General features: G+C 40.4%; 2 protein-coding genes across 5 annotated transcripts; one reads left to right on the forward strand and one right to left on the reverse strand.

The window, feature by feature from the left end:
- Nucleotides 1-629: 629 nt before the first annotated feature.
- Nucleotides 630-12,084, forward strand: abcg2d (ATP-binding cassette, sub-family G (WHITE), member 2d). Its single transcript, XM_037115039.1, has 15 exons — nucleotides 630-1,035; nucleotides 2,169-2,228; nucleotides 2,341-2,455; nucleotides 3,633-3,785; nucleotides 3,875-4,032; nucleotides 4,742-4,893; nucleotides 5,067-5,168; nucleotides 5,759-6,009; nucleotides 7,608-7,690; nucleotides 9,286-9,375; nucleotides 9,460-9,581; nucleotides 9,790-9,944; nucleotides 10,527-10,616; nucleotides 10,834-10,946; nucleotides 11,154-12,084. The coding sequence occupies exons 1-15, from the start codon at nucleotides 824-826 to the stop codon at nucleotides 11,299-11,301; spliced, it is 2,004 nt and encodes a 667-aa protein (XP_036970934.1). The 5' UTR covers nucleotides 630-823; the 3' UTR covers nucleotides 11,302-12,084.
- Nucleotides 12,085-13,092: 1,008 nt separating this feature from the next.
- pkd2 (polycystic kidney disease 2) lies at nucleotides 13,093-22,669 on the reverse strand. Of its 4 annotated transcripts, none has more exons than XM_037080943.1 (16): nucleotides 22,307-22,669; nucleotides 21,389-21,856; nucleotides 20,449-20,562; nucleotides 19,004-19,137; nucleotides 18,496-18,746; nucleotides 18,182-18,406; nucleotides 17,021-17,249; nucleotides 16,748-16,918; nucleotides 16,479-16,660; nucleotides 16,270-16,390; nucleotides 16,074-16,172; nucleotides 15,214-15,335; nucleotides 14,964-15,081; nucleotides 14,649-14,812; nucleotides 14,366-14,513; nucleotides 13,320-13,529 (listed from the first exon to the last, which is right to left on the reverse strand). In XM_037080943.1, exons 2-16 carry the CDS (start codon nucleotides 21,810-21,812, stop codon nucleotides 13,320-13,322), a joined length of 2,712 nt encoding a protein of 903 aa, XP_036936838.1. In that variant the 5' UTR covers nucleotides 21,813-21,856; nucleotides 22,307-22,669. The 4 variants fall into 4 exon arrangements, with proteins under 4 accessions (XP_036936920.1, XP_036937006.1, XP_036936838.1 ...); XM_037080862.1 differs by having other exon boundaries at nucleotides 21,389-21,870; XM_037081025.1 differs by having other exon boundaries at nucleotides 13,093-13,529; nucleotides 21,389-22,667.

Consider the following 22,669-nt stretch of genomic DNA (forward strand, 5'->3'; position numbering starts at 1 on the left):
TGTCATTCATAAGGCTGCTTGAGATCTGGGAAGTTTATTTGGAAGTCTGTTTCAATCTACAACCTCCAACCAAAAATCATATAACAAAAAAATATAACAATAAGAATTATAGCAAGGCCATGGCTCGCTGTATTTCACTCTGGTTCAAAAAGCTCAGTGTGTCTACTTTGTTGCTTGGTTTTTGTCTCACTGTTATTGTCAAAGACAGTATACATCGGTTTCGTGATGACGGGTACGGGTTAACTAGAATAAAGAGACTGGACAGACTTTATTTTAGACAGTCTTTTTCTGATTTGAATGACGCCATTTGGATATGGTTGTTAAATATCATTTATTTACGGCTTTTCCATCTGGATCTCAATTAAAAGCACAACAAGTATCTGTCTTTTCTGTTTTTGTTTTTTTATATATTGCACAGGGACGAGACTCAGACACTGCTACCTCAGTCATTGTTTTTTTTGTTTGTTTGTTTTTTTGTTTTTGTTTTGCTTTTTGTTTTTGTTTTTGAACTTAGACTTAGACTTCTCTTTATTAATTTTTTTTTTTTAATTGATTAATATTACCATGACAAACATTGACTGAGCTGTGGCTTGAGTAGAATAAGTAGATTTCCCTTTGAAGTGTTACCACAGGTCGATAGACATATTTTTAATCTCGCTCTCCACAAGGAAACGTTTATCCACACGTGTGCATTTTATTTACCGACTGTCCAACACGTGACACTTCATCACTCTAACGCAACTCATCTATTAGCATTTGCTGTAAGACGTACTTTTAAAGTTTGGACGCAGACTGTGGACTGTGTGTTTCCTCGCAGAGAACGATGGAGAGAGCCAATCACGTCAACATCGCGATGATAGAGGACATCGGCGCCAACGGGACGGTCAGGTCAAAGGTCATGGCGGCCATGGACCAGAACAAGCAGCCGCGCGGCGCCACCGTGAGCTTCCACAACATCCAGTACAAAGTGCAGCTGAAGAGCGGCCTCCTCTGCAGAAGGAAAACCAGTCCCAGGGAAATACTGGTCGACCTCAAGTCAGTCGTAAATCCGTCTTGTGTCTCTCTTACTTTGCGTCTTTGTGAGTTGTATCTGTGTCTTCAGCTGCTCTTGTTTTCTCATAACTACTCACTAAAATATACACGGAGTTCTGTCCATAGTTTTATCGGTCAAGTTGCTGTTTTGTGATTTACTCACAGCGTTCAGGAGAAAATCCAATCCACGGTTGTGTTTTTTTAAGATTAGCGCTTATTTGTTTCGGCTTAATCAAACACATTCAGTGCTGCGTCAGATTCATTTACAGGTTTTTTTTTTCCCCCTGAGAATAAGACAAAGAATATCATGAATCAGACGGGTTTTTGGTTCGTTGACTCTCGGAAACACGTTGCGTAACCTTTTGTTTTGGGGTTCAATAAAATTTTTCTGAGTCCCTTAATTTGGGAGACCGTGTTACAGTGAATTATTATGGTAGTTCCTTGAGTCAGTTCAATGTGGCTCATTGTATCCTTATCCAGATCGGGACAATGGTGAATGGACCCTTACATTGGTTTCTTTCTGATGGTATTAAACGCAGCTGACATTTCCCATGGAAGAATGAATCATTTCACACAAGTTTTTTTGGGCCTTTTAATTATATGATATTAAGCATGGTTTCTTGCATATAATCTCTCTGATGCACTAAAGAGAAGTCTGCCAGGGAAACGAATTAAACACCGTCACGTGATCCACTGCCAGGCTTTTTATTCAATCTTTTAATTCCGTTTTATATCGCTGACTCTTTCCAGTGCTTTTGTGTAACTGTTCTCTCTGAAGTCAAAGGATTGGTCTTTGATATATTTTTCTTTTTAAACTTCCCAGTATAGATTATTTCTGTGTGTATGTGCAGCTTTTAAGAAATGCCTATGAGCTGCAAAATCCTTTCATGATAATCATTTTATTTGGGATTATGGGGGGAATAAAACTGAATTGAGTGTCATGAGGTAAATGATATAAGTGCCGATAAGTTAAATCACATGTCCAAGAGTCACAGTAATCCACTTTCTCTCACACTGCTGACATTTGTAATCTTAAAAACAAATGCAGGAAAGTTGCGTGTGTGCTCATTTTTGCCTTTAAATGAATTTATCCATGCTGAATTGGCTACAGAAAGCTCTGTGTTGTTGTCTCGCAGTGGGATTATGAGACCCGGTCTCAACGCTATTCTCGGACCTACTGGAAGTGGAAAATCTTCGTGAGTATCAATAAATTGATACCAGAGAAGAAATATAGTAACAAAAATATAATAATCCCCTGTATTTGTTGTGGATATATTTAATTGTTGTTCTTGTTGTTGTCGTCGAAAGGTTCTTGGATATTTTGGCTGCCAGAAAGGATCCTTCAGGTCTCTCAGGAGAAGTCCTCATCGACAGAGCGCCACAGCCTCCGAACTTCAAGTGCCTCTCTGGCTATGTAGTCCAGGTGTGTTGTGTTGATTGCTTAAAACTGCATGGAAACACAGTATGGTCACATTTATTACCTTTTAGTAAGTTAATACGGCAAACTGCTGCTTATTTACATGTCCAGTAACATTACATAGAATTTACAGGCTTGTTTTCGCTCACCGGTTCAGTCTTGAGACCTTGAGTCCCGAGATGAATGTCTGGTTCTTCTGCTAAATACTCCAGATTTTTCAGATGTTTCACCAGCTAGTTGCTTTTTTTTCTGTCGGCTGTAAAACAAGTCAGATGAGAGCAGGGAGTTTGCACCAAAACAGTATTTTTGCAGGCAGTAAAATTCCCCAAAATGACCTGAGAGACACTGAAAAGCACTTTAAAGCTGAGAAGATCTTTGGAGTTGCGTGATAAAAAAAGTGACCCCTTTTACAGTATATTGCTATTATTATTATTATATTATTACGTTTAACCCTAAATTTCCTCCTCCGAGACTTTGTTGACATCATCTCCTTTGTTCGTGAGGGCTGTAATGGTATAAATAGGAATGGGGGTGAATTTGTGTGTTTGGGTCTCTTTATTTTACATCTTGAAAATAAAAGATACATGAAAATAACAATGAAAAAATATAAACCCAGGTTTCTGGGAAAAGGAGTTTCATGGTGCTTTAAAAGCTTGTTCAATTTATTTATTTTTGTTACATAAACTGACTGATTTAAGAGGAGAATCAGCTGTAGGGTTGTTGTATTTAAGAGCGCCATCATTTGGGTTATTTGATGTTTTGTGGCTGCCGCTGGTAACCCCATGTTTAATGTCACAGCGGCATGCTGTAGGTAATCCCCCCAGGCGAAGTCTTCAGAGATGTAATGTCCAAAAATTTCTGCAAGAGAAGCCTCCCTCACTTGACGATTTGACAGTGGGACAACCGTAAGCACTTGGGAGCCGTCAGGGAATGCGCCTCAATGTCCATGTATCCATGAGTGTGGACATAGGATTGGGCAGTTGCAATCTGACTTCTTTTGAACATAAAAATACGAATTATAGCGGCTTTAAATACAGAGCAACACTATTAGGTAAACATTTCCCTGCATTACAGGTCTGTAGAAATGTAGATTTGCAGAAAATGCAAAGAAGCGGAACTACAAAACAAAAGGATCTTCTATGTCTCTGACCTTTGACCTCAAGGCTGTCGTCTCCGTCCTCAGGAAGACGTGGTCATGGGCACCCTGACTGTTCGGGAGAATCTGCGTTTCTCTGCAGCGCTGCGGCTGCCCTGCTCGGTGCCTCAGAGTGAGAAGGAGGCTCGAGTCAATCACCTCATTAAAGAACTGGGTCTCACCAAGGTGGCTGACTCCAAGGTAAAGAAGTAAACGCACACGGTTTGCTTTTCTAACCTCATGGTCTGGTCTGCTTGGGTTGATGTTGCGGGTCCTCGTGTTTTCGACAGGTGGGCACGCAGATGACCCGGGGGATCTCTGGAGGAGAGAGGAAGAGGACAAACATCGGCATGGAGCTGATTATTGATCCCTCTGTTCTCTTTCTGGATGAGCCGACCACAGGACTGGATGCCAGCACCGCCAACTCTGTCTTGCTGTTACTGAAAAGGTATTAAAGATGATATTATTATGGATCGTATTCAGAGCTCTGTCTTTGACTACACCTGTACCTGGTGCTCGGCTTTCCTTTACTTCACTGACTTATGTAACATTGAGAACGCGGTTTCTTCTCAGTTAGTAAATTATATGTGCATGAATGTCACAGTGTCACCTGAATTATGGCTTAGATTATAGCAGAGTGTTGCTCTTGAAATAATTTTTTTTTAAAAATAGATTGAATTTGTATTTCATACCTACTACTATGTAAACATCTTAATTTAATTCAGTATCATTTACAGTTTATGAAATTTTACGCTGCCTCTTTGGACTAAATCCATTCCCAGATTGCAGCACCTGATATTAAATGTAATTTGAATTAAAATACAACATTATTATTGGTGTATTTGTCCAAAAATGTAATAAAGAGCGTTATATAATAAAAACCTCTATAATAGTGTGTGTCACAGGAATTATTTCAGACTATTACAGTGTTTGATTATTACAAATAAATAATTAGAGTCACATGTGAAAACATTGACTATCCTCTTTTTGATTATGAATTGATTATAATAAATTCTACAATAAAACTGACTGTGAACCGAAAGAATCTCTTTAAAACTTGAATTTGATTAAAATCTTGTTGCACCACATTTATTTTTGCATCATAATTTATATTCTCTTTAATATATAAATACATTTTTAACTGTGCGTCTTTTCAGAATGGCCGGTCACGGAAGGACCATAATTATGTCCATCCACCAGCCTCGATACTCGATCTACAAACTGTTCGACACTCTGACTCTGCTGGTTAATGGTAAAATGGTGTACCACGGACCGGCGCCAAACGCTTTGGACTACTTCGCCAACATTGGTGACTATTTGGAAATTCATTATCACCACAAGACATGTTTATATTGTTCCTGATGTTTTAATGTTGTTACCTATACATTAATGTGTGTGGTTTCGCAGATGTATTCTTACAAAGTGGTGCTTTAATACAACACTGGCCATTTTAAACATGGATGTTTGCGACCTGTGTTCCAGGCTATTCTTGCGAGCCGCACAACAACCCAGCTGATTTCTTTCTGGATGTCATTAACGGAGACTTCACCGCCACAACCATGACCAAAGTGCACGGGTCTGAAGGTAACGGCATTAATTTCAATGCGCCACTTAAATTGCATCTAAGGTCCCTGGATCTTACTGTATGAGTGACTGGATTTCTTTTGACGAAGCTGACGGTTTTCTGGTCGTCAAGACGTTTTTGAAGGATGTTATCATGTGGAATGCAAAATAAAAGTCAGGCTCAGCCAGGCAGTCATCTGGACGGAGAGGGGCCTTTGAAAGGAGCTGAATTTTTTCTTTTGTGTTTTGTAAACATAAGCCGTTATTTACTCACTCATTTGATCAGAGTTTCTAATATCAAGAGAAGGTCATGTTTTTGTGTAACACAACTCAACAAAGTAGTTAAGCACGTAAGTATGTATACATAAGACATTAAAGGCATTCAGACAAGATATAGAATATGTAATATTAACAATACATGAATTAGATTCTAAAAGAGTACAAAATAAACTGAATAAAAAGGATTAAAACAGCAATAAAAATACAGTTCAAAGGTTTATTCAAATCTTATATCTATAAAAAAATTACAGATTTATATGGTAAAGGGATTATCGGTGTCTATTGTAATCCAATACTCAAATCAATCATTACTCTCCTTTGTGCGTGGCTAGATTTGGAGTTCGAGGATGTCAGCAGCTCCAGGCAGAGCATCGAGGGGCGTCTGGTGGAGGAGTACAGGAACAGCAGCTACTCCAGTGACACAAGAGCAGAGCTGGACCGCATCGTCCAGGAGAAGGAGTGTATCTTGTGTCCAAAGTCCCGCACCATCACATACAACAGCTCCTTCTTCCACCAGCTACGTTGGGTGCTTAAACGAACCTTCCAGAACCTCATGCTGAACCCGCAAACGTCCGTGGCCCAGGTAGATACATCTCCAGTACCCGCGCTCACTAAAAACATGACACTGAGAAACTTAAAGCCGTCTGTTGACTTCAGTCGAGCTGTGTTTAAGTGTTCTGGTTCTCGTTTTGTGACTCAAGTCTAAGCTGCAGATCGACGTCTCTGACAGATATCTAAATGAGATATCTGGTTTTAGGTTCAAGGGTTTAAACATGATGCTGTGCCAATATCACCTTCACTTTGTTCAAGCACTTCAAAGAGGGGAAAGAGAAGAAAATACCCTGTGTTACTGCTGTTATCATCATGAACAGGATTCATAGACAGCACTCCGGAGGGGTCAAGACTTAATGCCCTCATTAGTCACCCCATGGCTGCAAAATGCCGTCAGAAGTCTCCTCACTTTAAGAATTATTAACAGCTAATTGGCCCTAAATAAGTCAAAATAATCCTACAAGAGGGGCTCTAGGTGGCGTGGGCGCCGTAATCGGCTTTGGTGACTGTTGTGACCCCACTCTTGCCTCTTCGGGCCAGGATCTGAACTGATATCATATCTGGCCAAAGCCCCTTGGCCATGGTTGGGGCTCATCACATGATGGCGTCATGACCTATCACTCTACTGCCCCGCTTTCACATGAGGGGCCGCGGGGAATGAGGTGAAAAAGGCTCAACCGTATTAGCTTATCCCTTCACCCTGGGAACCGCTTAGTCCTGTCATAATCTGTAAATTGTTAGGATTAAAACTTGTGTCGCTTTCACTTCTCTCACTCTTTTCTGTCATCCTCCCCCACCACCAGTTCTGGTTGTTCTATCGGATAGGCCGCCGTCCACTTGACCCCCTGATCCCCAGAGACACCGACTTTTCTTCGTCAAAGAGGACACTGCCCAAGTCTTGTTTCCATTTTTCCAAAAGAATTCACGATAGTTCATGATTGGAGGAGCTGCGGTTCTGAATTACTGCACCGATGATTTTCTTCCGAGTAGCCGCGGAGTTAAACCTTCCTTTGCCATAAAGACAAAAAGATAATAAGTATGTTGTTAATACAGCTGCAACAATTACTCCATTAATCTTTCAGTTATTTTTTTAAGCCAAACTGTCAACATTTGCTGGTTCTACCTTCTTAAATGTAAGGAACCGCTGCTGTTCTTTGTCATGCATGATAGTAAATGAAGAGTCTTTTGGTTTTGGGCCGTTGGTTGGACAAAAGAAACCGGAGGGAATACTTTACTGTGGACTGTGGTATTGTGATTTGTGCATTTTCTTTACATTTTATGGCTAAATTAATTATTATTTGAGAAATTGATTGATTACTGAAAATAATCGTGAGTTATTGGGGTTCGGTGGGCTTTCTGGCACCTCCTCAACCACCAGCACGATGCATGAAGGAAGTAAAGGGTCAAAAGTCCAGAGAAACTGGGCAGGAGGATTATTCAGACCAACGTGTTGCGGCTTGTGTTCTTCATAGGGGTCCTCATGCAAATCCTAACAATCAAAGTAAAAGAAAGAACGACAAAAAGACGAATCCTTCTGTTTTCATGCTCGTCTTGCAACTTGCAAATGTTGTTTCATGCTATTGTTTGCTGGACTTTCTAGATGGCTTTCACTGTTTTTTCTCTGCGCAGCTGGGAGTCAACATCTTCCTCGCCCTCATCGTAGGCGCCATTTTCTACGGGGTGAAAGACGATCAGAGTGGCATCCAGAACAGGTGAGAGAGCTGCTGAAACACACCCTGCTCACAGTATGTCCTCATAAATCCTGATGAATTTGATGTACACAGAGGGACACAGCTACCAGAAGACAATGAGGTCTCATCCACTGGCAGTGTATAAAATGTTGAGAAATAAAAGCCACAGACAATATAGTTGAACTGTTGACTAAAGAAATATAATTTAAAAACAAACAAAACATTAAAAATATTTTATTTGGACTCACAACTTCAGTAATTTTAAATTTGTGGCTGCGTCTTTGTTTGTACATCACACTTTATCTAATAAAATAAACATTAAACAAAATCAGGTCAATCAAGACTGTTGAAGGTTTAGAGAGGACAGAGAAACTTTCTTAATATTAAGTCTTGCAGTTTTCCCTATTGGTATAGACCTTGTTTCAGGAAAAAAATATATATTTATTTATTTTTTGTTGCAGCTGCAACTGGGCTCTGACTTCTTTGTAGCATCAACAGGACATTTATCATTCTATTCTAAAGTTTGCGCTTGCTATTATAATCTTTACACCTGTGATAATGTGCAATATGTTGATGATATTTAGGTTGTTTCTGTTAATTTAGAATATTATGTTGCTATGAAATATGGGTGTATTGATTATTGTGAAATGTTTTCTAATAAATCGTGAGGTTTTCAAGTCACTCACACAAAGAGGTGTGAAGAGTAGAGCGATTCCTGCGAGGATAATCCTCTTACCATATTTCATTGGGCACAACCTGGTACTCACAAGCCCAGTGAAGCACGTCAGAAATCTAAATGGTCTCCCTCTTCACTTCTGTGCATGGTTCAGTGGAATATAAGGGTCCCTAATGTCATTATGGTCATGGTCAATGCATAGGCAGTATGGCAGTCAGACAACAGTGTGCTCAGTCAGTCGCCTTTTAAGTCCCTGTATGTTATATATGGACCACACTACATTCAGAACCATAATCTGCAGTGTTGACTGTTTGAGGTGAACAGTTGATGCCAGACATCAGATGCTGCCGAAATTCAAGGCATTTCTACCACCTTTCCTTCAAGTTAGAGTTCAGTTTTGAAGTTCATGTAAATTATTGAGCATTTGGATTTTATCCAACTTCTCCTTATGTGTCTTTGTTAAAACTGTAAGCAGAATTTTGAAGTCACTTTCCTGCATTTTGATCACAAGAGTCCAAGTTAAGAAATGTGTTGTTTCTATACACAAACAAACAAGATATTACTTGTTAATCGGCGAGCTTTAGCGGTGCTTGTATGCAGATTTTGTTACCTTTTCTCCAGAGCCAGGCTAGCTAAATTATTCCTTTGACAGGCAAGCAATCAGATGAGGCAGTCAGAGATAACAACACAGGAAGGGCAGGAAGGTACTACAGACAGTCTGGCAGAGAACTGGAGCTTGAGGGCAGATATATATGTCTTTTATACTAGGCATCAGGAGGAGGTGTGTAGGTGTGTGTGGAAATCAAGGGATGGAAACTGGCAGGGAAACACTGTGGACAGTGCTGCCAGGTGGGTCCGATGTTGTCCTGCCCAAATATTATCTATAATAAACAATAAAAAAAAAGATTTTTCTGTATAAACGTTTGTGTTCCTCCTATAGGATGGGTGCCCTCTTCTTCATCACAACCAACCAGTGTTTCAGCACTGTGTCTGCAGCTGAGCTCTTCATCATCGAGAGGAAACTCTTTGTGTATGTAATCCGACACGCTGCCATAAGTCTGGACTGAGTGTGTAGGGCTGGAGTTTGATTTCTGTTTGGGTTTTCTTGTGACAGGCACGAGTACATCAGCGGCTACTACAGAGTGTCAGTCTACTTCCTCTCCAAGATCCTGTCTGACATCACTCTGCGCACCATCACCTCCGTCATCTTCAGCTGTATCGTCTACTTTATGATTGGTAAGACAAACGCATCTTTGAACTGATAGATTTGTGGAATACTTAAAGTTTCCGTCTTTGAGCAACAGACATATAACTGAATCTAGATGCAGATAGCTCAGTATTTAGTCTCTAATGGCAGAATGTGTTTGTGTGTGTGTGTGTGTGTGTGTGTGTGTGTGTGTGTGTGTGTGTGTGTGTGTGTGTGTGTGTGTGTGTGTCCACTCAGGGCTCAAATCCACAGCAGCAGCCTTTTTCCTCTTCACGCTGACGGTGACTCTGGTGGCCTACACAGCCACAGCCATGACCATGGCCATCTCAGCTGACCAGAGCGTCGTGGCTCTCGCCAACATCTTCATGACCATCACCTTCGTCTTCATGATGGTGAGAGACGCGGCGACCCAGAAAAACACAGAGACGCGCATAAATGTGTTTCAAATACATACTGTATACACACCATTGCTTATTGCTTATTCACATCTAGTGTACTTGTACTACCTGATTTAACAGGCTTCTGTTTAATTTGTTAATGTGTCACAGTGCTGGTAGAGAGTTTCTCAGTAGACTCACTGCCCGCTTTTTGACAGCAGACCTTTTTTTAGAACAAGAATCACATTTTAGCTTTAAAGTAAAAGAAAAAAGGAACATTTTTAAGTTATTATGATGGCCGCTGAACTTTTTCAAGAAATGAAGTGAAAGTATAATCAGGTGCTGTTGCAAAAAAACAGATAATATCTCCTATATGTCATCCAAACACAATCCCTCTTAAAACGCAATGAACGAAATAATACCGACAATATGATAAAGACAGAAAATCACAGGTGAGACACATAACATTGATTAACTGATGACTTTGGTTTTTTTTTTGACATGTCAGTCACAATTAATATTAAACACCTGTGCTTCTTGTGCCGTGATGTCAAAATGTTGAAAACAAATCTTACGGCTTCAGTTTGTTCTTTTCAGATTTTCTCTGGTCTGCTGGTGAACCTGCCGAGCATCATGGACTGGCTGGCTTGGCTGAAGTACTTCAGCATTCCTCGCTACGGGCTCGCCGTAAGTCAAAATAAAAGCAAGTTCGTTAGCGAGGTCGGTGGGGAAAATGTCGCCATCTCATGTTCCTGAGACAATTTAGGACGTCCACTCTCAGCGGAGTCAGTTTGCATTCCTCCATTGATCACCACACATCTGCATTCAGGCTCAGCCTTCAGTCTAACGTGCTTTATTCACTTTGATCCTCTCGGCGCTGATTGACTATGCTGTCTATGTTCAGGCCTTGAAGATCAATGAGTTCGTGGGTTTGAAGTTCTGTGAGGAGGCCGTGATCCGAAACACCAACATGTCGGCTTCAATGACCAACTGCAGTGTGAGCACGGTCGGCCTGACGTGAGTAGACCGGCACACTGTTTATATGCACTGTGATAACTCTGTGATCTGTTCCCCTGAAACAAGTGATGACATTTCTAACCACCAGGCCTTTTCTGCATTCATAAGCATAATTCCAGTTGACACGAGAACATATCTGAACAAAAAATCATCTTAAATACTGATATTTAATTCCTATCAGTGACCAGCTGTGACGTGTTGTTTCAGATGCACAGGAGAGCAGCATCTGGACTACCTGGGAATAGAGTACACCACCTGGGGACTGTGGGAGAATCATGTGGCTTTGACCATTATGACATTCATGTTCCTCATCATTGCCTATCTGAAACTCCGCTTCATCAAGAAATTCACTTAAAAGTGCGATCTGTTGTTCTTTATTTGTCTCTTCGAGGATTCAGGCCAGTAAGTGTTTAAATTCAAGTCAAAAATGTCACTCTTAGTGCTTAGTAGGTAGCAAAGTTAGATTGTAGAGCTTTTTTTTGCCAATTTAAGCTGTCTTCTATGCCCAAAATGACTGTATGAGAGAAGTGACAGTGAACTAAAATTGTAAAGTTGCATTATGTAAAACCAGAACAGTTAGTTGGTCCTAATTTGATTTGTTGTTTATATGAAAATTACTGACTAGGGCAGCTTCTAAGTACAGATATGAGAGTGTTGTTTTTCTCATCTGGGTGAATGACCACATTTTCCCAAATGTCCTACTATATCTTTGAGTGTGTATGTGGTTTTTGAAATACCTTGATATTCAGTGCAGTCAAAATACAACCCTGAAAGTAAACTTAAGTTTAAAGACTTTTACATGATGGCAGTGATATGGATGAATGTGTGCTGTGTTTCTCACAGGTTTATGTTTCAAAGTGTTTATTTATGAATATTTACATTGTTGTACTGTTTTAAAATCAGACTATGCCTCTTTTCAGTGCTTTTCTAATTCAGTAGGCATGGTTAGCTTTTGCACAATTTCCAGAATGTTTCTTTTGTTTAAACTCATCACTGATTATTTGTATTGTAGATGCTGTAGAGTTTTACCACATAAATACGCGTTAATTTTTTCTGTTGTTCAAAAGAAGATTTCGATGCATACATTTATACTCGGATACAGTTATTTGTGAGACCATCCATAAACATTTTCATCTAACCTTTGTGTGAATCATTGTGTTATTTTGTCATTAAAATATAGTAATTCTGTTGAGATGAAGTATGACAAGATTACATGGCAGTGATTTATTTTACAGGTATGTAACTTCCTAATGATTTCCAATTTAACTAATTAAAATTAATATTAAAAAAATAATAATACAAATATAAGAAATTACATTTCACAACGCTTTATGTGTTCTTAGGACTACAAGATAAGCAAGGAAGGAGATGCAACCCTAATAAAATCAAAGGGAACTGAAGATCTACTGTTCTGTGTGAGATAAACCAAGAAAAATTATCTGTTTTGGCATCTGTCACCTTTAATCTGTTAAATTTGTAGAGTAGTAATGTTAAAAGGTTTAAAAATGAAGCTAAAGTTTCTTGTCATTTAAACGGAATCATCCAGAACAGAGAAAAACAAAAGTAAGCAAACATATATTTTAATAACACTTTATTTTATCATAACAGATTAAAAAAAGAAATAGATTGTAAAAAAAAAAAAAAAAAGTAAGGCACAGGGGAAAAAACATAATAAATGCATGGGTTTCCCATGAACAGATGCACTCCAAATCGAAGTTTGTTTTAAGTTACAATATGTATCATAAAATGATAATAAGCTACCTAATTTGAAGCTTCATTGACGTACAGAAGATGAGTAAATATGACAGAAAAGTGCCACACTTTGTACCTACTGTGTATTAAAATGACGAAAAAAATAATCAGTAAAATTAACAGCCAGAGAAACGCCTTTTTGGTATTTGTGTAAATGCTAAGTAAATGCTGTGCGTACAGTGATCAAAAGCTGGTGGAGCACGTTTCTCATGTAACACTTAAATCATACGCTGTGTATTCTGAGTGCAGCTGAGTACGCTGAAGGCTGCTGTATAGTGTAATACTGTGTTATGTAAATCCTTCATTATTCTTTGACCTCTTTCACACGTTTTTTGCTTCCATTCATCATCCTGTTAAAGTAATACTAGATAAAAGAGTTTAGTGAATACTTTCAGACGTCTCTCTCAAAAGCCTCACTCACTGTCAGTGCATTTATTTAAGGTGGAGTGGGTCTGATTCGGTCACCTCCTTTGTAATGCCTCATTAATAGCTTCAATAAGACGTCTCATTTTTGTTCTGCAAAAACGGTCCCACCTCTTCTTTTACTCGTACCGCTGCCGGGAAATCTTAAGTACAGAGTTTTTCTTGCCAGAGTGGAATATTCTTCACCGGGCCAAGTCCTCACACATGGCTGCCCCCGTTTGTGCTTGTGTCGAGGCCGTCGGCGGACATGGAAGAGGATGGACGGGGCCGGGGGCCGACAGGAGTGGCCGGCTGTGGGTGGCTGACCTGCGAGACCATATCGTCGGACTCCCAGCGCTCCAGTTCCTCCCTCACCAGCCTCTCCATCTGCTCCCTGTGGGCGTCTGTGTCCCGTCCCAGACGCTCATCCTGACAGACAACAACAGATTAACTTGTAAGGTATGTTTACAGGCACGTAAGAATCCAGGATACTCTGGACATCTGACAACGTGCACTGTGGTCAACTGGCTACTGTAAATATGCATGTAGACAACACACAACAGGACAGTGTTCACATTTGTCCCCAACCACCGACTATATCATTAAAATATGGCTCATTTATTTCAGTTTTATAAGTGTACTTCAATTGTTTTAGTGGTATAAAATTTCCTGGATTTTTTTATTCTATTGTGTACAAATGAAATGATTGATGAGAACATCAATCATTTAATTAAGAGATTTTTTCTTTTGTCAGAGAATTTGACTTGTCCGTTGAAGTTGGGATTGTAAGAGACTTTCTCAAAATATATGAAAAAGTGCCTCTAAAGTGAAATACCAACCCTAGTGTTAATTTTGAATGAAAATGCAAAGCATAAGCTTCTCTCATTTCATCATGACACTCTGCTGTCCCAGTGATACTTTACCTACCTGAAGTCTAACACACATGCATGTAAAAGCTGATTTTGGAGACCTATTTCTGTATTCTATAATTAATGAAGATTATTATAAATTTAGATGATTTTTAAATAATTTTTCTTTTTTCTGTAAAACGTTTAAGAAGTCAAATAACTGCAGAAGGTCGGCTGTAACCAAGTTACTTTCATCTGCAATAACATGCTTTGTTTGGCCACTTGAGGGCAGCAGAAACAAGCAGTCGTCAAATCTCTGACAAAAGGAAAAATGATGACGATGATGATGTAAGCATCCACTCTCACTGCTTGTAAATTGCATGTAGACACCCTGCCTGTGTATTCACTTCATCTCACCTCCATGACTCCATCCAGCAGCCGGCCCAGCACGTCTCTCCTCTTCAGTTTGGCCCTCTCCATGCCTTCCAGCTTCACGATCACGGCGTCGATCTTGGACACTATGCTGCCGATAGAGTGCTCCATCCTGTCCACACGTCTCACCAGCCTGCGAAACAGACAGCATTAGTGGCCTTACTTCTATAAAATTAGTGACTGATAAGTAATTAACTGATACATTGATTTCTTCTTTCACTTTTTAACCTGCATTTAAACTAGAATAAAAACAATAAAAGCTCCATACACTTGAAACTCTTCGTAGGAGACGCCCCCTGAGCTGCTGCCGCGACGTCGAGAGCTGTGGCCACTGTCCTCGTCATCGTCTTCCTCCGAGTCGTCCTGGGTGCGCGGGAAGCTCCGCCCACTGTTGGGTCTAGTCAGCGAATTGCGTTCCAGATCCAAGTCCTCCTAGCATACGAGCAGACACACACTGAACATCTGCAGCTGCTGTGGCTCGGTGGACACTCCCACATAAATGCAGCGTGTGCTGTGTTTTTTGTTTTTTGTTTTTTCAACTTTTCTTTAACGACTTTAAGAAGCAGATGGCATCGCCACTCACTCTCTCTTTCTCCAGGTCGTCTCTCATTTGCTGGTGTTCATGCTCCGTCAGATCCGGATCACCATCCTGATCGTACTTCGCAAAGATGGCCTGAATCTCAGCATCTGTGTGGCCCTTTCTGAACAGAGACAAAGGAAAAAAGGAAACACACTCAGTACATAATACATTGGACGTGGGTACATTTAAGGTTACAAAACACTGAACATTGAAAAAACATCAGAATAGTTTGTAGCTTTAAGGTTTCGTTCACCCTTTCAGATCCTGGCGGAGTTCGTCAAAGTTCAGTTTGCCGCCGGCCTGACGCAGACTGTCGGAGATGTCGTCTACTGCCGTCTTCTTCAGTCTCAACTTCATCAAGGCTTTGTTACAACCCTAAGAGAGAGGAATCACATTGGACTAGATATAAGTCAGCTGTATGATGTTGTCACACTTTAATGTTCATCTGTATTAGATGATAGATGCACAGTAATTTAAACTCAAGTTAGACTGTTTATTGTAAAGTTGCAACTGATGTTTATCACACTTTGGTTAGTAAATATTGTGTAGTTCATCTACATTATCTGGATGGCCATTATAATGCTGCAATTGATGTAAATAAATATTTAATGTTTCTAAAACATTAAATATAAAAATGAATGGTTTTTCAAGCATTTCTTTGTTTATTAACAGTGAAATAACTATAATGAAGTCACTCTGGATCACATAGTCTGAGGCTGACAAACTCTGCTACCACTCTGCTGTGCTACCTGAAGCAATCACAATTTCCTGCAACAAATTCTAGTAGCCGCCTCAGCTGAAATAAAGAACGCCTCGATTCACATGAGAATATCAATTTCACAGACAATAAACAACCAAATCCACTAACATCTTTGCTGGAAAGCTTTTCCAATATTCTTTTTCTTTTCTAATATATTTTCTAATGACATTTTTCAAATATCTGTTTCTCTAAGAAGATCTAACCACACACAGAAATTGCAGTATCTGGGAAAAAATATCACTTCCAGGCATACACTCTGACTCTGTTCTCTGTTCCATTATTGCCATGGTGGCTCATGTTGATTTAATTGAAAATCTGCTTGGACAAAATGAATGATAGATGAAGTTCAATACCTTCTTAATGAGATCAGTCATTTCCATCTCAGACCTCTGCTGGGACATGTCAGCCTTCACCTCAGAGTATGTGTCATTGATGATGGCCAGGAACATGTTCTTCATAGACAGAGAAAATGTATTCTGGTGTTAGTGAGGGGCATCCGTCAACAATGTGACCAAACTTCAACACAACATCTGTGACTACCCAACTCACCATGAGGATAAAGAAAATGAAGAAGACAAAGGTTGTAAAGTAGACGGGTCCGAGCACGGGATTCGCCTCCTCTATTTCTGAGAACTCAAAGTCTCCCAGAATGATACGGAACTGCGTGAAACTACACAAACAGCGACACATTTCAGCGTTTGATCAACAGGAAGCATCGGTTGTTATAGAGAAAGAAACTTTAGTTTGAATGTTCTCACATGCTGGCCTGGAAAGTGCTGAAATCGTTGACCTGGGTTCCAAACACCAAATAGGCTAGCTGTGCGTAAGCCAGGAAGATGATGAAAAACATGATGGCAAAACCCACAAGGTCCTTGGCACAGCGAGACATAGTGCTGGAGAGCTGACTCATGGTCTTATTGAAGTTGATGAACTTGAAAAGCTGAGGGGATGAGAGAATATAAATATTATATCCTCAGTGGTAATTTTGGAAAGATCATCAACCAAAAGGGAAAAAAAAAATGTATACCTTGACCCAGGAAAAAAAGATGATGATCGCGGCCACGTTGTTGAACTGGACCTGCAGGTTGGCCAAAAACTCGAAGCTAGGGTGAGCATTGTGGTTCTCCAATAGGCCTTTGAGCAGATTTCCAACAATGGCTGTTCTGGTTACGTTCATGATAATAGCAACAACACTCAGCTGAGAAACAAGCAGAGAGAGCAAACAACAAAATCAGTCAAACTTGTTAAAAAACATTTTTAAATCTTAAAACGAAATCCAAAACACGACTCTGATTCTCACCACAAGTATGAGAATATCCAGACAGTTCCACAGGCACTTGAAGTAATGCAGCCGGTGGATGCGGATCTCCAGCACCTCCTCCACCACGTAGTACAGGATGAAGAGGCAGAATGCCACCTCACACAGACCCACAAAGTAGTCCCAGCTGGACACATACCGTATGAGGCGCACTGTCTGAAACTGCCAGGAGGTCACTGCCCCACCGGTAGCAGGGAACTCCACCAACAACCTGACAGATAAACCAAATAAGGTTAACAGGTGGCATTTGTACAACTGTGGGTACAAGTAGGAGTTTCAAGATGAACTGATTAGTTGATCAATTCTTAATTCATGATGAGCAGGACTTATCCGCATCCTAGGTCATGGCTGCAGATTGCAACCAACTGAATACTTCTCACATCACCCTTCCACACATTGTATCAGAAACCATGGTGGCTACAAAAGTCCCTCTACAGACCCAGTGTTTGGTTTGTCCATTCTGAGCTACTTTAGAAACATGGCAGTGCAATACGATGGACGTGAAAGAGCAGACTTCGCTCTGTAAAGATTAAAGGCTTACTCTAAGGCAGCAGAAACACAGTGAGTCTTAGATTCAGGTGATTATACATGAATGAAAACATGATTATGGATATCATATTTGGTTTCTGCCGATAGAAATTCTTCACATCAGGCCAATAATTTAGCTATAGAACAAAATCACACACATTTACTTCTTCAATGAGGGGATTTGTGCCTTTTCTTTGTTTAATACTGTCATGATGTAATATTTTTGCATTTAGAAATGTTGATCTGAATAAGTAAAAACTACCATGTGGTAGTTTTGTTTGATTTGTTTGGAGTGCAGGATAAACAGAAGTTACGTAGGTGCTGTCTTGAGGAACATGTTAGCCCTATTCAAACATGTTTTGGCTCATTTCATCCTTTCCAAATATCATTGCTCTATCATGATCGTACTCCAAATAGTTTCAAGTCAATACATCTATACATTTCTTAAATGTCAGAATTTGCTACTTTTTTTGCCATTGTCAGTTCACACGAAGATTCTTTGGGGTTTTTTTTTTTTTTTTTACATTTTATAGACTAAACAATGACTCATGAAAACGCATTAGTCATGGTCCTTGGTTATTTGTAAAAGGCTTTGTTGTGTCTGATGATTCTTACCTGGTGATGCAGAAGAGGTTGATGTTCCCGTTGTAGACGGAGAAGTCGAGGAACACAGCTCTGGTGCCTCTGTCCAGCCACAGGTGGTCTTTGAGGGACTGCAGTTGGATCGCCGACCCTTCCTTTGTACGAGACAGGTCTTGGTAGTATCCTCCACCTCCATATTTAGACACCTGACCCCAATAACTGGTCCCGTTCATCTCGCTCTCTGTTGCATACACCCACCTAAAAGACACCAGAAGGAAAAGACTGAGGATGTAGACATTTGTTTGTGTAAACCACAGGGTACAGCTGTGGTCTCATTTTGGACGTACGCAGTTCCATTCTTGGGGCCAAAGGGGGCAGTGTCCTCGTTGGCTGGGGTGTATATGTTGTAGCAGTCCTGGACCTCGTCTCTCAGATCTTCGTGGACGGAACAGGACTCGTTGCGGACTTTGACCTGTCGGAGCCGGGGCACTCCAAGGAGGATGTTCTCGTAGTAAATGAGACTCTGATTCTCTGGCAGGCTCTTGTTGTTGTACCACACCTCCCAGTACATCCCATTGAGGAAAGGTCCCTCTGTGAACTGTAACGAGACCAAATTATACAGACTTCAAACCAATCCTTGCACGTTTTGTCTGAGAGAGGTTGAATACACCAGACAATAGATGACAATTCATATTTTCAAATTTCATATGCCAGTTGGATTTGTTAAGTTTATTCTGGAAAACATGCAACAAATGCAAACTGTCAACAGCTCAGCTTCTGCTCACAGTTTTGGGTGATATTTCATATAATACACTGACCTTGATATGGTCTTATGAGAAAATGAATGCATTTTACCCTCCAGAAATCCTCCATGGTTGAGAGGCTTCTGAAAGTTGACGGGTCCCCTGCAGACAGCGGTGTGTCCAGGAAAAGCTGAGACATGACTTTGGTATAGTAGTACATATTGGCACTCACCATCCCATAGGTCACTGCAGAGCAAAGCACAATTTAAAGTCATTTCAGCACAAAACAAGCCATGGTTAGAACACTGAATGACACACAGGAGAATTAATGCGGGGTAGATGTTTGTGTGCGCATAAATCTGTTTAAAGGCAGTATGACCTTGCAAATACAAAACATAAACTCAAAATTAGATCAAACTTAATTTAATTTCATCTATGCAAAACTAATCTCTGTAGTATTCAGTATGCATCAGGGAGCAGCTCTGGAAACTGCTTTCAATAGGCAGGCTCTGCCTGGCAGAATATGCCTTAATCCAGTCTGCCAGGAAGTCATTTCCTGATCCACCCTAAACCACAGTTTGGCATTTTTCATTGCAGCAGAAAGAGAGTTGAGAAACTTCACCATTAGTTTTCTCATTGCACACATTTTACATGTGGGATTTCAACCAATTTGTTTACCATTCCAAAATGTGGCCATCAAATTTGTGCCTGCTGAGATTTAAACCCGCTGACAAGCGTCAGGGATTAAATCTCCATCTGCCAAAACCAGTAAGCACACGGTGAGCTTGGAAAATAACTTTTCAGCTACAAGAAAGGTGCCCAGGCCTGTGAATTGGATGACACATAAAAAAAAGCTTACTTTGAGTCACTTCGATCAACTCAGTTCAGTCCAGGACTCACTTTCAGGTCACAAACATTTACTTTATAGATATGAAACCAAGATGATGTACACGCTTTGGGAATGTCCTTTACACCCAACTGAGAATGAGTTTGCTCATAAATGAATTGTTTGTGTACTATTAATCATTGTAGTATACTTTACTGCAGTTGCACTAGGAGGAATCCATGTGCTTTACAGGATGATATTTCAATGCCAACTGGCATCAATAAAACTGCTTTAGGAGTACCAGTGACATTTAAGCCTCACCAAGAGAAAAAAATATCAACTGAATTCTGATTTCAGCCCTATTTCCAGTGTTCCACACTATATAAACTCCAAAAACCTGATTAGAATTAATATGCAGGATGGAACTGGGACTGATGTGAGACTGGAAAGTGGCCTATGTAGAAACAGGGCTTGGAGCACATGATGAGGCTCAACCAGGATTTTCCCAAATGGTAGTTCCTCACTTGCTGTGCAATTGAGTCAAGATTGCTGAAACATCGTGGCAGTTTACTTGAAAAATGCCTTAACTGAAATCTAATTCTTATCAAGTTTATTTCTCAACACTGAGGCTGACCACAACTCTATTTATCACAGATGAGTGATTTCTGAGCCCTATATTGTGCACAACTATGTATTATTTCACTCTACTGGATTGTTGACTGTTTACTTACAGATACAAAGGGTGATGAGGAATGCGATATAGGTGAGCATCTCTCGCAGTACGTTCCTGAGGTACCTCTCTCGACTGCTGTCGCTGTCCTCCATCAGCTCTGTGCCCCACAGAACTGCAGAGACACAATTATTGCAGTCAAAAGGAAAAAGTGCATTGGCGGCACAAATATAAAATCATCAGACCACAGATCACCATTTGATAAAATATGTCTACTTCAGAAAATGTATCATGAGTTAAGCAGAGACTTTAATCAGAGAGCTTGTCCTGATTTCACAGAGTATTTTATTTTTTAATTGATCGACACAGTTTTTTTTTCTTATCTTTCTCTACTGGAATTTGTTCTGCCAAATGTAATCTGGTCCAGAAATGTCTTTGTTGCATAAAAGTTCTCAAATCTGTTTGATGTTCCCCTTTTTACATTTGATGGGGTATAATACAGGCAAAACCAGGATTTAAATCAGTGAGACAACTAAAATAAAAATCTGACTGATGGTTGACTGTAAGGTGAATAAAGTCTTGACAAACTTTACAACCCTAAAACCTAATAATCCATATATTATCATGCTGTGACTGATCTGTAGATAATTAAAGATGCACTGTGTAGTTTTGGGGAAGAAACTTCATTTGATGATTTTTTTTAAATGTCTAAACAAACTCTCTTTGTTGAACCACACAGGTTCATACTGCTTTGTTTTGTTTATGTTTGGCGGACCCTGCCACCTTTTTTTTTTTTAGCTCTAAGGAAGAACAGCTTGTTTATTCAGTTCTGTAAAAAATAATTTTTTCTGAGTTTCAATTTATTGCCTCGTTAATACTGTAAATATTAAAATTCTGAGTTTTAATTTTCCTCTCCAAAACTACAAAGTACCCCTTTAACAAACCGCCTAATCCACTCTGTTGACCTGAAAGGTTTACAAGGAGTAAAGACAGAGACTGACTTCTGATCTTCTGGAGGATCTGCTTCAGACAGCTGCGGTGCTCATGCCTGTCCTGCTGCTGGGCATCCACAGTCGGGGTCGGGTACAGTCCTCCTCGGGGGATGTGGGTGCTGCTGCCCCCGCCGGTGTAGCTGCCCAGGCCGCTGCTGCAGCTGCTGCTGGAGGCCGTGGACACCGACCTCCTCCCGGGACTCGCTGGAGGCCAGTCGGCTTCCATGATCTCGTCCTCGGGCTCGAACCCCGGGTTATCCCGACTCCACGCCTGTCTGGACGGAGGGGACGGGGTGCCTATGACTCCCCCGAGACCCAGGTCCTGGTGCTGGATGTTCTCCATCTCTATCCCTTCGCTTGAGTCCAGTCTGTGCGGCAGCCTGCCAGCTTGGCTCGGCGGTAGCTGCTGCGGTCTGACTCGGGATGAACTCATGGTCCAGTTAGTAAGCCAGCTATATTTTATCTGGAGCGAGGCATCTGAAAAAAAGTTACTTATAACGGAGATACTCTAGTGTTAGGCGCCTTACAAAACAAAGCAGGTTGGGAAAGTTAGTCAGCTAACTAACTGAAACTAATACACCACTGTAGAATACGTTAAACTGTATATAGACGTCGCATTTGAGCCGTTAAAAGCGTTACCCTGCTCCTCTCAGCCACCGTTAGTTCACTCTTCCCAGAAAAGTTTCCTTCAGAAAACATCAAGCGATCTTCAAGTCCGCCTCAAAAAGATGTCCGTCGTTACAAAGCGATGCCTTTAAAAGCGTTTAAAGTTGTTGCACAATAATCTATTGGGGTCATTTACCAAAGCAGCTGTCTTCGTTAATTGACGATTAAAAATTCCGTGTTTATGTGAAGCGAGAAGAATACTCTTCTTGCCCCAGGACAGCCATCTTGTTCTCGCAACTGTTCCCCCCCCAAAAAACCTACCATTCACATCTGTCCGGGACTCAGATTACACCAGAAGTCATGGCGTCGCAGTGAAGGATGGAAACACTTAATGTGGAGAAAATGTTTTTCCTTTACCGATTTTGTCCACTGAGGCAACTTTTTTCTGAAATGACTTCTTAAACTATAGGTTTGACTTCACAGCTTCTGAAGATTGCGCTGGTTGGTGTGGGATCGTTTCTGTTAATTCGTAAATAAAGAAAGGGAAAATTTAAGCTTTTTGAAAACTTTATAACGGCCAATTAACCTTTGATTTGTTAAAAAAAGAAAAAAAGTTTAATACAGTATTTATTCAGACGAGTACTTGTAAGCATTACATAATGTCTGAATGTTTGGGTCAGCGGT

The sequence above is a fragment of the Acanthopagrus latus genome, chromosome 1, assembly GCF_904848185.1.
Source record: "Acanthopagrus latus isolate v.2019 chromosome 1, fAcaLat1.1, whole genome shotgun sequence".
In the NCBI taxonomy this organism is placed as follows: Eukaryota; Metazoa; Chordata; class Actinopteri; order Spariformes; family Sparidae; genus Acanthopagrus; species Acanthopagrus latus.